This window comes from Sinocyclocheilus rhinocerous, unplaced genomic scaffold (assembly GCF_001515625.1).
Source record: "Sinocyclocheilus rhinocerous isolate Xijiao unplaced genomic scaffold, SAMN03320098_v1.1 scaffold132, whole genome shotgun sequence".
In the NCBI taxonomy this organism is placed as follows: Eukaryota; Metazoa; Chordata; class Actinopteri; order Cypriniformes; family Cyprinidae; genus Sinocyclocheilus; species Sinocyclocheilus rhinocerous.
In genome coordinates this window covers 411,212-424,701 of record NW_015627050.1, presented here as the reverse complement: position 1 = coordinate 424,701, position 13,490 = coordinate 411,212, and the positions used below count along the sequence as shown (strand labels likewise).

Here is a 13,490-nt window from a genome sequence, read left to right as displayed (position 1 = left end):
TGACAGTTCTCTTCACAGTGCTTTGGCCCATCCATCAGGTAATGTCATTTCCATTAGTTGGGCAGAGGAGTGTGTGTTCTTGAGTGGTCCACAGAGGTCCAATTAATTGTGTCACCCAGTGTCCCTTCTCATCCTGACCATTCAGATGTGTGCTGATGGGAACCATGCTGTGTCCAATCTAGAATTGAGAACATGCTAACATTTGGTGCAGTTTTGACTAATAAATCTAATCATCTTAAGTGTTCCAACACAATTTCAGACTTCTTACGAGTATATGAGCTCCAATGAAAACAGTGCAGGCTAATCAGCATGAATGGTGTACTTACTGTCCTTAATCAAAAAAGCACAGCGTCGGATTCTGTGTCTGGGAGTAACGTGAAGCTCTTCCGAATCTCCTGGGCAAGAAGTGATTCTTGCTCGCAGTGAGGAGGAAGAATACTAGGAAGTTCAAAAAGTGGAACGGATTCCTTCCAACCAGCTGGAGCGTAAAGACCTTGGGTCAAAAAGACAATGGAGATGAATGAAACCAGAAAGAGAAAAATGCCTTGAATACATTACAGTTCAGACTCTTTGAACTAGTCTTCATAATTTCACTCTCACAGTCACAAACACAACAGGAGGGAGTTCACTTTTTGGCATTTAGGCACAGGTAAAATTGAAACAGATGACACGATAACAATAAACCAGCATACAACAGTGAAGGAACAGCTTTCCTGGTATCCCTGAAGATACATTTTCACAACAGTAAGTCATTTTTGCTGAGTTACAATAAACAGAGCAAGCATTTCTCTTACCTTTTTGTTTCAGGTCTAAATCTGGCCTGCCATAATCTTTTGTAGTGCTGATCTTCTTCAATTGACTCTGAAGACCTGCCTTGCTTATTGACACTTTGGGGTCCACAGGATGCATTGGGACGTAAGCAGAGTCCCACTCATAACTCTCATCCACAGAGCCTCTTCTAGATCTAAAGTCAGAAGATAAAGGAATGTGAGGTATCGTTACGTCTAATGTGGATACCCTTAAATCAGGGATATCCAACCCTGCTCCTGGAAAGCTGCCGTCCTGCAGACTTCAGTTCCAACCCTGCTCCAACACACCTTGCAACTGCCAAACATGGTATTACCATGGTACCACATCCACAAATTGTGGTATTAAATGTAAATGTCAAAAAACACATGGCATTACCATGGTCTTATGTTCAAAAAACATGGTATTATCAGTGCAGATACTGATAGTACCCATAGTACTTTTAATGACTACAATCAAGTCATTAAAAACAGCTTAAAGGGGACATGAACGGCATTTTTGTATTATTTTATAATGTTCTCTGAGGTTCACTTATGATGTTAGTGTGATTTTACATTAAAAAAAAAAAAAGTATTTAGATGTAATATGATTTTCTATCCTGTTTTTGAGCCTCTCTGCAGAACGGTCTGTTTTTATAGGCGGGGCGCATTCAAGACTCGCAAGTGAACGCCCACTGCTATGATTGGCTAACAGTTTCGCTTATTAAAATAACAGATGGACGCTGCTGTGACGTACTCTGAAAATAACATAGGTCATTTGGGTTAAAAACTTATAAATACTCAGTACATATCAAACGGTCTGGAACAGACAATGCAATAGTGGTAAAAGCACGTTTACTCACACTTATGCATTGCGACATTACTGTTGGATCCACTCTAGTCAGACTCAGTGCCGCATCATCGTTTACTTTCAGTCTCTCTGAAAAGCCTGCATCATACTGTCTTGTTTAAAAATGAATCTGTAGCAAAGTAAAGCAAACAAAAAAAAACAGTGTTTCACTGACGCCATCTGGAGCTCTTTGCTAATTTTACACCTTGTTTACACCGGACGCGAACGGCGCAACTCGACTACAGACAACAGAACCTATTATAATCGTGATTCTGTCTACACTGGATGCGGCATGGATTGACACAACAGATCCCCGACAGTAAACTGATGTCCCGCTCTATTTCTGACATACAAGCATTTGCTCCGCTTCTGACCTGAAAGAGAAATGAATTCGCGACATGACGCAACAGCGCTCGTGTCCGATCTAGATAGGCATAGGATCACAAGGAAGGCAATTCAGAGACTATTTTTCACAACTTACACTACACAGTGTCTTGTAATCTTGTAATGTCATCTGTATGGTTCTGTTGATGGAGTAATTATGTGCTTGTGTCTCTCTAGTATTTCCTCTCCTACTTCTAAGCGTGTATCAGTGGGCGGGGCTAAAGAGGCAGTGCTGTAGAAGTAGGCGTTGATCTTCTCCTGTGGAGGCAGTGCTTAGACACATTATTACGTCATAAAGTGGCACATTCCAAAACGAGTCGTTTTCTGAGCTTGGTTTCAATAAAAGCTGTTTTTAAACTAACAAGAAAGTTTGAGTTTTGAAACTTACAGGATGTTTTTATAGTACATTGACCTGTTACTGTCTATGTCAAAAGATCAAGGTACATTTGATTTATCAGTTCCTGACCCCTTTAAGATAAATATATGGAGTAAGACAAAGAAAAGCCAGTTGTACCTTTCATGCCGTTCAGGCTCCTGTAGACCTGCCTCGTCTCTGTCACTGTCCTCTGTTGTCTCTGGAGAGCTGGTGAGAGGGGGGCTGAGAGAGAACTGCCTGCTGTTAGGGGCATCCATGCTGCCTCTGCCACTGCTTTGGCTTGCATAACTTCGGTAACTTCCCTCTGTCTCTGAACTCTTCCTGTATCTGTTAATTTCCACATCCACCTCCTGCCCATCTTCGTCTTCCTCCTCTCTCTCCCCCTCTTGGCTTTGACTCCGTCTTCCATATGGCAAGGCTGGCAGAGAGGGGCAATAAGGCCGAGGCAAGCTAGAACCCCCTGTTGATAAGGCAGTATGAGTTCTATGTCCCAACACTAGGAACAGACAATGCAATAGTGGTAAAAGCACGTTTACTCACACTTATGCATTGCGACATTACTGTTGGATCCACTCTAGTCAGACTCAGTGCCGCATCATCGTTTACTTTCAGTCTCTCTGAAAAGCCTGCATCATACTGTCTTGTTTAAAAATGAATCTGTAGCAAAGTAAAGCAAACAAAAAAAAACAGTGTTTCACTGACGCCATCTGGAGCTCTTTGCTAATTTTACACCTTGTTTACACCGGACGCGAACGGCGCAACTCGACTACAGACAACAGAACCTATTATAATCGTGATTCTGTCTACACTGGATGCGGCATGGATTGACACAACAGATCCCCGACAGTAAACTGATGTCCCGCTCTATTTCTGACATACAAGCATTTGCTCCGCTTCTGACCTGAAAGAGAAATGAATTCGCGACATGACGCAACAGCGCTCGTGTCCGATCTAGATAGGCATAGGATCACAAGGAAGGCAATTCAGAGACTATTTTTCACAACTTACACTACACAGTGTCTTGTAATCTTGTAATGTCATCTGTATGGTTCTGTTGATGGAGTAATTATGTGCTTGTGTCTCTCTAGTATTTCCTCTCCTACTTCTAAGCGTGTATCAGTGGGCGGGGCTAAAGAGGCAGTGCTGTAGAAGTAGGCGTTGATCTTCTCCTGTGGAGGCAGTGCTTAGACACATTATTACGTCATAAAGTGGCACATTCCAAAACGAGTCGTTTTCTGAGCTTGGTTTCAATAAAAGCTGTTTTTAAACTAACAAGAAAGTTTGAGTTTTGAAACTTACAGGATGTTTTTATAGTACATTGACCTGTTACTGTCTATGTCAAAAGATCAAGGTACATTTGATTTATCAGTTCCTGACCCCTTTAAGATAAATATATGGAGTAAGACAAAGAAAAGCCAGTTGTACCTTTCATGCCGTTCAGGCTCCTGTAGACCTGCCTCGTCTCTGTCACTGTCCTCTGTTGTCTCTGGAGAGCTGGTGAGAGGGGGGCTGAGAGAGAACTGCCTGCTGTTAGGGGCATCCATGCTGCCTCTGCCACTGCTTTGGCTTGCATAACTTCGGTAACTTCCCTCTGTCTCTGAACTCTTCCTGTATCTGTTAATTTCCACATCCACCTCCTGCCCATCTTCGTCTTCCTCCTCTCTCTCCCCCTCTTGGCTTTGACTCCGTCTTCCATATGGCAAGGCTGGCAGAGAGGGGCAATAAGGCCGAGGCAAGCTAGAACCCCCTGTTGATAAGGCAGTATGAGTTCTATGTCCCAACACTAGGTTTTTGCGGGATTTTGAGCCATCATAGGTTTTAGAGGCCTGATTATGGGTGTCTTGTGTTTGACTTTCTAAAGGCACAGATGAATCTGTTTGCAAACTGAGACTACGTTTAGGCTTATCTGCCACAGAGTTGGGTCTGCAAGCAAAGGGGGACATTGTAGAATCTCGACCAATTGTCAGCGAGTCTATCCAGGCATCAGGCGTCAAAAAATGGTCCTTGTATAATTTTGAATCTAAACTTTGGGTGCTCTTGTTCTGATTCCAATTGTTTGACCCCAGACTCTTTGTCTTCCGAGGCATTGTTCCAGATACATTAATTTGAGATACAGTTTTGCTTGACCAATTGTTCAACTTCTCCTGCTTTCTTAAAGTCGTATTTCCTGACTCTACTGATCTGTCATTTTCAAGATCTGATAATCTGGGTCTGTCATAATCTAGAGTCTCATAACTGTGATCGGTGCCCAGCATTGACCTTGAATATGGAGACTGGCTCTCAAGATCAGGTCCATCTACACTCATCTCTGAATAAACACTAGTTGGATTTGTCTGTCTAGTGCTTCTTTCTATGGTCCGCCTCTGCTGATCATCTGAGGATGAATACATACATGGGCCAAAATAATGTTGACTTCTGCTTGAGGTCCTCTGGCCCCTATGCCCTACATCAGTTTGGGTCTTCTCCAATTTGTAGATTAAAGGTTCATCCATTACACAACCAAGACTTGACTCAACAGGAGTTCTGCTTCGTCTTCGGTCCCATGTTTGTGATTTTTGGTGTTCCCCTCTGTCTAAACTACGAGACCTTTGGTAGTTGGATCTCTGGATAGAATAGTAACCTTGTTGATTCTGCCTATACTCGGTATCCTTTCCATGAGAGGTATGTAGGGGCACCAAGCTTGCTGAAGAAATCCTGTGTCTTTCTTCCCACGGAATGCAAGAGGCAGCTCTTCCCTTCAACATGCTGGCATCTTCATATAAAAGGCTTTGTCTGATGGCTTGGTAGTTACCCTGAGGTGTTGAGGTTTCTTGAATTTTCCAGATTTGTCCAGACTCATCATCTGTCTGTTCATGACTATATGGAGTTTGATCAACAGTGTACTTGCGCAGTTCCCTTTCAAGCTCCTCTCTCTCACGAGCTAAAGTTAAACAGCGACTTAGGTTTCCTTGTTCCCTCTCGTGCTCCATCTGAAAAACCAGGTTACTGGCTGTAGAGTGTTTGGTACCTTGTTTCAGGGATTGTCGACCCAGAGTACTTTCTGAATGGGGATAGAGAAAAGAGCCACTGCTAACTGACAAGAGACTTGTCTGGTCTGGTCCATCTAAGAACTCTTGCTCCTGAATGGGCATGTAATGGCCGTTCAACGAGAGGTGCTTAGCCATAGCTCGTGTTCTGCTGGAAGAAGGGATATCTGATCCGAAAGGTGGAAGATCCACTGAAAGGACAAAGGGTGGCTTTTTTCTTTCATCCCTGTAGGATCTCAAAGACTGGGATTTCTGGATTCTGAAATTCCTGTTCCCATCTGATGACTGATGGGAGTTTTGACTTGGGTTTCTTTTGATCTGAGAACTGACAATATTGGTGTCTTCACAAGGATCAACAATAAAGCGTCCATCAGGGTGGATGAACTCCACAGAAGACACAGGGGCAAGTGATGCCCATTGGAGATGGCTCTCAGGGAGGGAATGGTGGGATGGAGGGTTAGCTTGAGGCAGGAGATGTTGCTGCTGGGCATGAAAATCACTGTGACTAGACTTTTCAAGGGAGGAGTGATTGGAAGAAGAGGAAGTGTAGGAGAGTGGACGAGCTGGTAGGAGCCTTTGGTTTAGGGTGTTGTCAGGGCTGCTAAGGTCAAGGATAAGAATTTAGTACATTCCAAAATAGTTGCAATGAATGGCAAAATTTTGGACAATGAACAAAGGTTTCATGAGGTGAGGGTGGTGAACTTACTTTTCAGAAGGGTTCTTATTTATTGCAGGAGGGAGATCTGAATGGAGGGAACCGATTTTACAATGGAATGAGTGACAGGATAAATGATCATGCATGAAGAATAACAATATGAGATAAAGGAGTGAGAAGATTTTCTAAGGTGGATACATTGAGACTGTTAAAACAGTTCAAAGTGTCGTTTCTTTACCCTTGATATTTTGCCTGCGCCTTCGGTTCCTTTTGTGAAAAATGAAACAGACAATTGCCAGGGTCAGGATAAGAGTAAGACAAAGGAGTCCTACTCCACCCATAACACCAGCCATTAGCTGGTCAGGAAAGTCTTGGAGGCGGGAACTGGCTGGGTGCATATTAATTCCTGCAGAGCCCAAAGAAAGGTTTAATGGTTAGGTAAGTTAAAAGACTTATAGATTTTCTTAGTATAGCTTAGAGTAATAAATTCTAACAATTTCTGAAGGAAATATTTCAGGCAGGGGATTAGAACAGGGAATGTGTGAAGCACTAACCGATGGTGGAGACATTGATTGATGGACTGGGCATGCTCAGCTGATCTCCATGCCGAGAGAGAAGCCTCAGTTCATACTTACAGTCCTTCAGAGAGTGATACATCGTGAGAAAAATAACAAAATAAAGATGAAAGAAAAGGAAGAAAGAGTTGCATTTATCAAAAATGACAAGCTGACTGATTCATGAAAATCTCAGATCATGTCTTCAAGAACATTTACCTTACATAACCCTGGAAGAAAGATTTGACTTTCAACTGGACTAATGTTCTCTTTCAGATTAATCCATTCCCCTCCTTCAAGGCGTGACTGTACAACAAAACTGTCAATGGGTGGAGAATGGGCCTTTGGAACTGACCACCACAGAAGAATTCCCTCTGAACTCTTATTGATTGAGAGATTTGTAGGTGGTACTAGCTTGGCCACAACAGGAAGTGCATCTGTAAAATAAAATATTAAATAAGAGAGACTGAAATGAACAGCTTGATTTTATTCAATTATCCACAGTGTGCAGCATAAACACAGATGGTTTAACATTAATTTGGGTCTGCATGAGGTAGCCAACACACAGCTAAGTGCTTTTAAAGACCCAATGAAATCAAAATTGGAGTTTGGTGGTTTTAGACCATGTCTATTAGCTTTGAGGCCACCCTTATGCTAGTATAATCCTAGAAAATGACTAAATTAATTCAAATTAATGAAAATGATAAGATATTCAAATTTAAATGTACAGGCATTCTCTTCTTTCTATGTACAATATTTTGTTCAATAAAATGCCATCCCCTTAATATCATATGCCAACTAATAGCAACAGAATGTAAAGAATAATGGTTCATGGTCATGAAAACTAGACTCGTAAAGCAACTTCAGAGGGTCTTGAAAGGTTCTTGTTTACCCAGAGTTGTGATGGTGGTGATCTCACTGAAGGGCCCAGTGCCAATTTTATTTTGGGCTATGACACTGAACTGGTACATAGTGGCAGGAAGAAGATTGGTGACCAACAGACTGTTCTCAGTGAAGAGGTCTGAGAAAGACAACCACTCTTGCTTTTCCTCTTTCCTTTCTCCTGACACCTGCTTATACCTGGAAAAAGAATGTTTGCACAAGTTAAAAAAAAATAAAAAATAGATGTATGAAAACAGGCATAAACCATCCAGTGAAAAGCTAACTACTAACCTTTTTCAGTAGCATAAAATTAGCTAAACATTTTTAAAGTGACATTTTTGCCAACAGATAGTAATGTTGCACGACAAAATGCTACATCATTTTTGTGAGATTTGTATTGTGCACGCAGCTTTGAGATTCTACGTTGTATTTGCATTTAGAGTAAATTTATCACATAAATACTGCTCTTATTACAAAAAAACATAATCTGACATACTACCATTTCAAAATAGTTTCCCAAGATTTACAGAGATAAACTCTAACAAGACAAGACACCAACCAGACAGTGAATTTCTGGGCATATCCTCCATCAAAGCCAGCCACCCAGTAGATATTGGCCTGGTTAATTCCTGGGATCACAGATACAGATGACACTGCATGTGGACTTGTACCTGTGAATCAGAAGGAAACAGTATATGTGTGACATACGAAGTGTGATACATGAGGTGTGACAGCAAGTTGCAAGTTCAATCTAGATGAGGACTACTCAACTTTGAAAAGCTCAGGGGCAACAATACAAGATTAACTTTAGCCCCTTTAGGGGTTTTATTTAGCTGAAATCCAAGCCCAAAATGAACACAGATGATGTCTGTCTTTACTGTTACAGCAAACATCACATTGCCCAAGTGCGGTAGTACTGATCTAGATGCTTAAGGTCTTACCGAGTACAAGGACTGTTGTTCTGACGGATACAGTGGCCACTCGGTTGGTGCAACTGCACTCCCATTCCCCCTGGTGGTCTTTACTGAGAGGATGCAGAATGAGGGAGCCATTCGCTGCTAGAGTGAACAGTGAGCGAGAGGCTATGCCAACCTAAAAGGAGCAGTGCCAAAATGTAGCATATAATGAGATTAAACACCAGTTTTAATTAAAAACTTGAATTCCAGCTATAGGGGGTGCATTATTATATTTGGAGAAAATGAAAACTCTCTTTTTTCTAATGTTAATCAGCATGGTTTTATATAAACAGTTGTAATGTATTGCTGCTGAACATTACTCCTGTCTACATTACTGGAATGTTCTGAGTTAAATATGTGCTTAGATAAATCAACAACATCTGTGGTTTCTCGATTATCACGGAAAATAATTTAAACTTGTCCCCTAGTTTGTAAAAAATAAACATAAAATGTGTACAGTAATGCCCTTTCAGTACTCTTTGGAGTATTTAAACCTAAACAATTCTTTATAAACTTAACATGGTATTTCTACTAATTAGAAAATCAGACTATTACAAAGGTACTTATTACTATATAAGTTATATTAGTTATATTATATACATATATATATATAATAAATGGAAAAGGGGGAAATTTGTTTAATGCAAATACTGTTATTTTATATGTGCTTAAAAAGATATGGTAGAATATAATCACCCTGACAAGTGAACAAAGAAGTGCAAGAGCACAGTGTAAAGGCATTCACCTTTTTCCAGCTGACTTTTGGAGCCGGATTACCGTCCATCTGACATGGAATAACAAGCATCCTACCAAAATCCTGTCTGTACTCTTTTCGAGGTGATACTTTAAATGATGGAGGATCCTAAAAGACGAAAACACAACATTTAAGGGTCTTAAATTATGGCTTGAAAATTTACACTGACCATATCTGACTGTATTTCCATACCATTCCACCACTTTTTTCACAACAATAATCTATGACAGATATTTGTTGTAAAAAAATTTTTTATTTGTAGATATTTTATACGTCTACAACATTTTATTTATTTATTTAAATATATATTTTTATAAATAATTATTTTGTCATAGAAAACTACAAATAATAATAATAAAAAATAAAAAAAAATTTGAAATGGCAACGCTCTGTAAAGCCCCACCTGTAGTATAACAGTAGTGGGCTCAGACTGGCCCATTGTCCCAAAGCTATTGTAGGCAGTACACATGTATACACCTGCAGCGTCATCATTAGCTGTTGCTATGATGATAGAGCCTTCTGAAGTCAGTGTCCATCCAGGATACTGTTGAAAGAATTTCAGTTATTCTGAGTGATTTTTGAAATATTGCTCTTTGAGAGATGTGAGGTTACGTCACCAAGAGAGGGTAAGCACAGCATGATGTCACCAAATCAAAATCAATATGTCAAGCATTAGTAGCTAGGAGAAAAAGCACTTAGGACTAGCACACATATAAAATGTACATTTAAAAGGTTTATTGTTTGACACTGAAAAAAGCAATGGTTACTCACAATGTCTAAATCAAGTGGTTTGTCATCTTTAATCCAGTCAACATGTAATAACGGTGGTTCAGCTCTGACGGGGCATGCAATGATGCCCCTCATGCCAGTGGGGAGGAAGGTCAACGAGGCCATCTTCATCACCTGTGCTGGGTCTGTTAAATATATATTATTTTAAATATTAGTTCATACATTATTTGTATGTTTTGGGTAAAATATTTAATGTTTACGAAAGAAGCCTCTGTTGCTCACCAAGATTGCATTTATCTGATCAAAAATACAGCAAAAACTGTAGCATTGTGAAACATTTTTACAATTTAAAATAACCACTTTCTATTTATAATATATTTTAACATTTAATTTATTTCTCTGGCGCAAAGCTGAATTTTCAGCATTATTACTCCATTAATATGCTGATTTGCTGCCAAATATTTTTTAAAACCTTTTTTCAGGATTCTTTCTGTATGCACAGTTCAAAATAACAGCATTTATTTAAAAAAGTCTTTTGTAAAAGTAAATGACTTTACTGTCACTTTTGATCAAATTATTGTGTCCTTGCTCTATAAAGGTATTCATTTCTTAATTTGAAATGAATAAAATAAGTAATTAACATAAGTGCTTAGGATAAAAATAGATTAAAAATCTTAGGGATGTGGAATTTTTATATCATACACTGATATAAACATATGTAATTAAATGAAATGTGTATGCTAGTTTTAATTTTCATTTTGCACAGAATGTTGCACATATGATATGTAAAATGAGGCCTACAAAATAAAAATAAAAATTCAAATTCAAATTCGACAATATCATCCGGATGTGATGTGACTTTGCATCTCATGTATACATACATTTGAACATAAATGTAGTTGAAACTAGTAGTTCCTAGTTACACTTGGGTTATACTAGTGTAGGCAATCTTATACTAGTGCAGGCAAACCCAAATTCATTAATTCATTATTCTGTGAAACACTTACGCTGCACAGTGAGGGTGGCCGAGGCAGAGGGGGAGTCAGGAAGTCCATTAGTGGGCATGCAGGTGTAATTCCCAGAATCCTCTGGAGTCAAACGTGATATGAGAAGTGTACTGTCCACTATGACCTTAACACGAGACTTCAGAGACCTGAAACAAACACATGAATAATGCATAAGCTATGCATTACCTGTAAATAATAAGGGGGAAGTTCACAGTTTTAGAAGAGAACTCACTCAATGTGGTAAATGTCTTCTCCCTGTCTTTGCCACACATAGGTCATGTTGGGTGGGTCAGCCTCAGCCTGGCACTTCAACTTGGCATCCTGGGACATGTTGAGAACAGTGTCCGTTGGAGGAATTACGATCACTGGAGGGCCTGTTGTTAGAAAAAATACACAATGTTCCATAATGCAGCAATATGTAGAAAAAAATGTTTCACTTGCTTCTCCTTGTAAAAAAGTAGTTGAAACCTTCCATAAAAGTTTGATGGAAATAATATCCTTTTTTTTTTTTTTTAATTTTCAGACACTTAACTGTATGCTATTTACAATTAAATAGAAATGTATTCAATTTTTAATTTATATTTAAAGGAATTAGCTGAACTTTAGCCCCTTCGGACCCTGCAATGGACATCACATGATGTTTTGTTTAAACCAATACAATTTTATGTTTTCATAATATGAGCAATGCCTTGTCACTGATTGGTCCCTGATCAACCAATCACAATGAAGATATGACTCCTAACTTAATCTGATTGAGCTACAGGCATCACAAAAGAGAGACATGACTAACCAACTAGACAAGAAGAGGAGGAAGTCCACATTTTACCTTTTATATGCAGATTTATGTTTGTGGTATAGCCTCATCAACTTGCACCTATTATAAAATTAAGACTATCAAATGATAATATTCAAAGTTATTTTGAAGATCTTTCAGAGTTGCAGAACACAGGATTAAAAAAAAAAAAAGTAATGTCCATCGCAATGGACATCAGGTCTTGAAAGATATCAGCAGCACCTCATGAATTAGTTGTATAACAGGTTGAGAAATTTGTGGAAGCATTTCAAAGCTAAATACAGAGCTATAAATTATAATGTTAATGTTTTATTAACATTGATGTTAATTAATTAAATTAATATTAATATGATTTCATTTATGTCATCAAAGTGACCATAGCCTGTCAATCAACTTTTCATTTGTTTTAGTGAGAAACAGCCATAGTGGATGTGAGATCAGTGAATACACAGCAACACACACACTCACACCCCCTCCACACACACTGATGCCTTGATGCTATAATGCACACAATCATATATTCATCAAAACAATCAGCAAGTACACATAAACTCATTCACATACACACAAAGACATTTATACATATACTCAGATTCACCCACTTCAACCAACAAAAAGGATCAAACAGGTTTTTTTGAGACTTCATATCATCTTACCTTTTTTTCCACATTTTTACTGCATTGTTCATTCTTATAGTATGTGTTCTTTTCAAAATCTTAAACACTAGTTCAACTATAGTGCACAAGCTCTACTTATTATGTATGGTTAAAATATGGGGATTTTTATTTTTCTTCAGTCCTGGTGTCCATTATAGTGTACATGAAGAAATCTAATTAAAAAAATGAGTTGGCACAAATCTTGTTTTTTTTAGACTTATTTCTATATTGGAGAAGAGCAAATATCAAGTGGATAAAAAAAATTTGTTCAGTGGAAAAAATTCAGGTCTGAAGGGGTTAGAGTGCTTTTTGATGCACATATGTAGGACTTGCATCTTTATGTGAATTCATAATTACTTCTAGATTCAAGTGAACTGTCGAATGTACTGACATGCAATGGTACACTCAAATATACTTTAATGTTAATCATTTCTATTGAAACTTGTAATTTGTGTATTTAAATACATTTTTAATTATACATGAAGTAATTTACATGTGCTTTATCATGTTTGTCAATACATCAAAATAAGTTTTCTTTTATAATGATTTAAATGTACTTTAATGTACAATTTTAATTTGACATTATCACAAAGTGCACCTTTTAAAAGTGTACTTAAGTGTGTTCAGAAACATAGTCATACAAGAATACTCTCTGTAAGTACACTTGAACATTTGTGACCTTTTATTAATATTTTATTAACTGCAAGTACATTTTTTAAATATACTTTTAAGATTTGAAGTACATGACAAATGCAAATTCAATACAAATAAGCATTTAGCAAACTTGTATTGTTTTTTTTGTTTTTTTAGCCGTTCATTTCCTGGGAACTGAGCCCATTATTTTTCCAATACTGGCATCATACTCTATTGTTTGAGCTACATTCACTTGAAAAGGAAGTGCGCTTAAATGTAATGTAATGAAACAGCACCACTAGGTGGCGCCATTCAATCAGAAAAGCTTATAGTTGTCATGCAGAATATAATGACATGAGCTAGGGGTTTAGAATCTATTACAACTAGGGTGAAAATTGTCCCCCTTCCCCTCTTATTGGGCCATAATCATATTTTAAGACCAAAACAGAA

General features: G+C 38.4%; 1 protein-coding gene across 1 annotated transcript in view; it reads right to left on the bottom strand.

Annotated features, from left to right (window-relative positions):
• Window positions 1-13,490, bottom strand: part of LOC107720681 (protein turtle homolog A-like) — a 31,841-nt gene continuing 18,351 nt past the window's right edge. The window contains exons 7-22 of the mRNA XM_016528470.1: window positions 11,191-11,332; window positions 10,959-11,104; window positions 9,994-10,136; window positions 9,626-9,766; window positions 9,214-9,330; window positions 8,454-8,604; window positions 8,072-8,183; window positions 7,523-7,710; window positions 6,850-7,067; window positions 6,631-6,715; window positions 6,315-6,482; window positions 6,128-6,164; window positions 3,821-6,022; window positions 795-964; window positions 327-493; window positions 1-178 (exon numbers count right to left, since the gene is read on the bottom strand). Of these exons, the coding sequence (XP_016383956.1) occupies window positions 336-493; window positions 795-964; window positions 3,821-6,022; window positions 6,128-6,164; window positions 6,315-6,482; window positions 6,631-6,715; window positions 6,850-7,067; window positions 7,523-7,710; window positions 8,072-8,183; window positions 8,454-8,604; window positions 9,214-9,330; window positions 9,626-9,766; window positions 9,994-10,136; window positions 10,959-11,104; window positions 11,191-11,332 (4,178 nt within the window). The 3' untranslated portion in view covers window positions 1-178; window positions 327-335. The remainder of the gene's footprint in view (window positions 179-326; window positions 494-794; window positions 965-3,820; window positions 6,023-6,127; window positions 6,165-6,314; window positions 6,483-6,630; window positions 6,716-6,849; window positions 7,068-7,522; window positions 7,711-8,071; window positions 8,184-8,453; window positions 8,605-9,213; window positions 9,331-9,625; window positions 9,767-9,993; window positions 10,137-10,958; window positions 11,105-11,190; window positions 11,333-13,490) is intronic.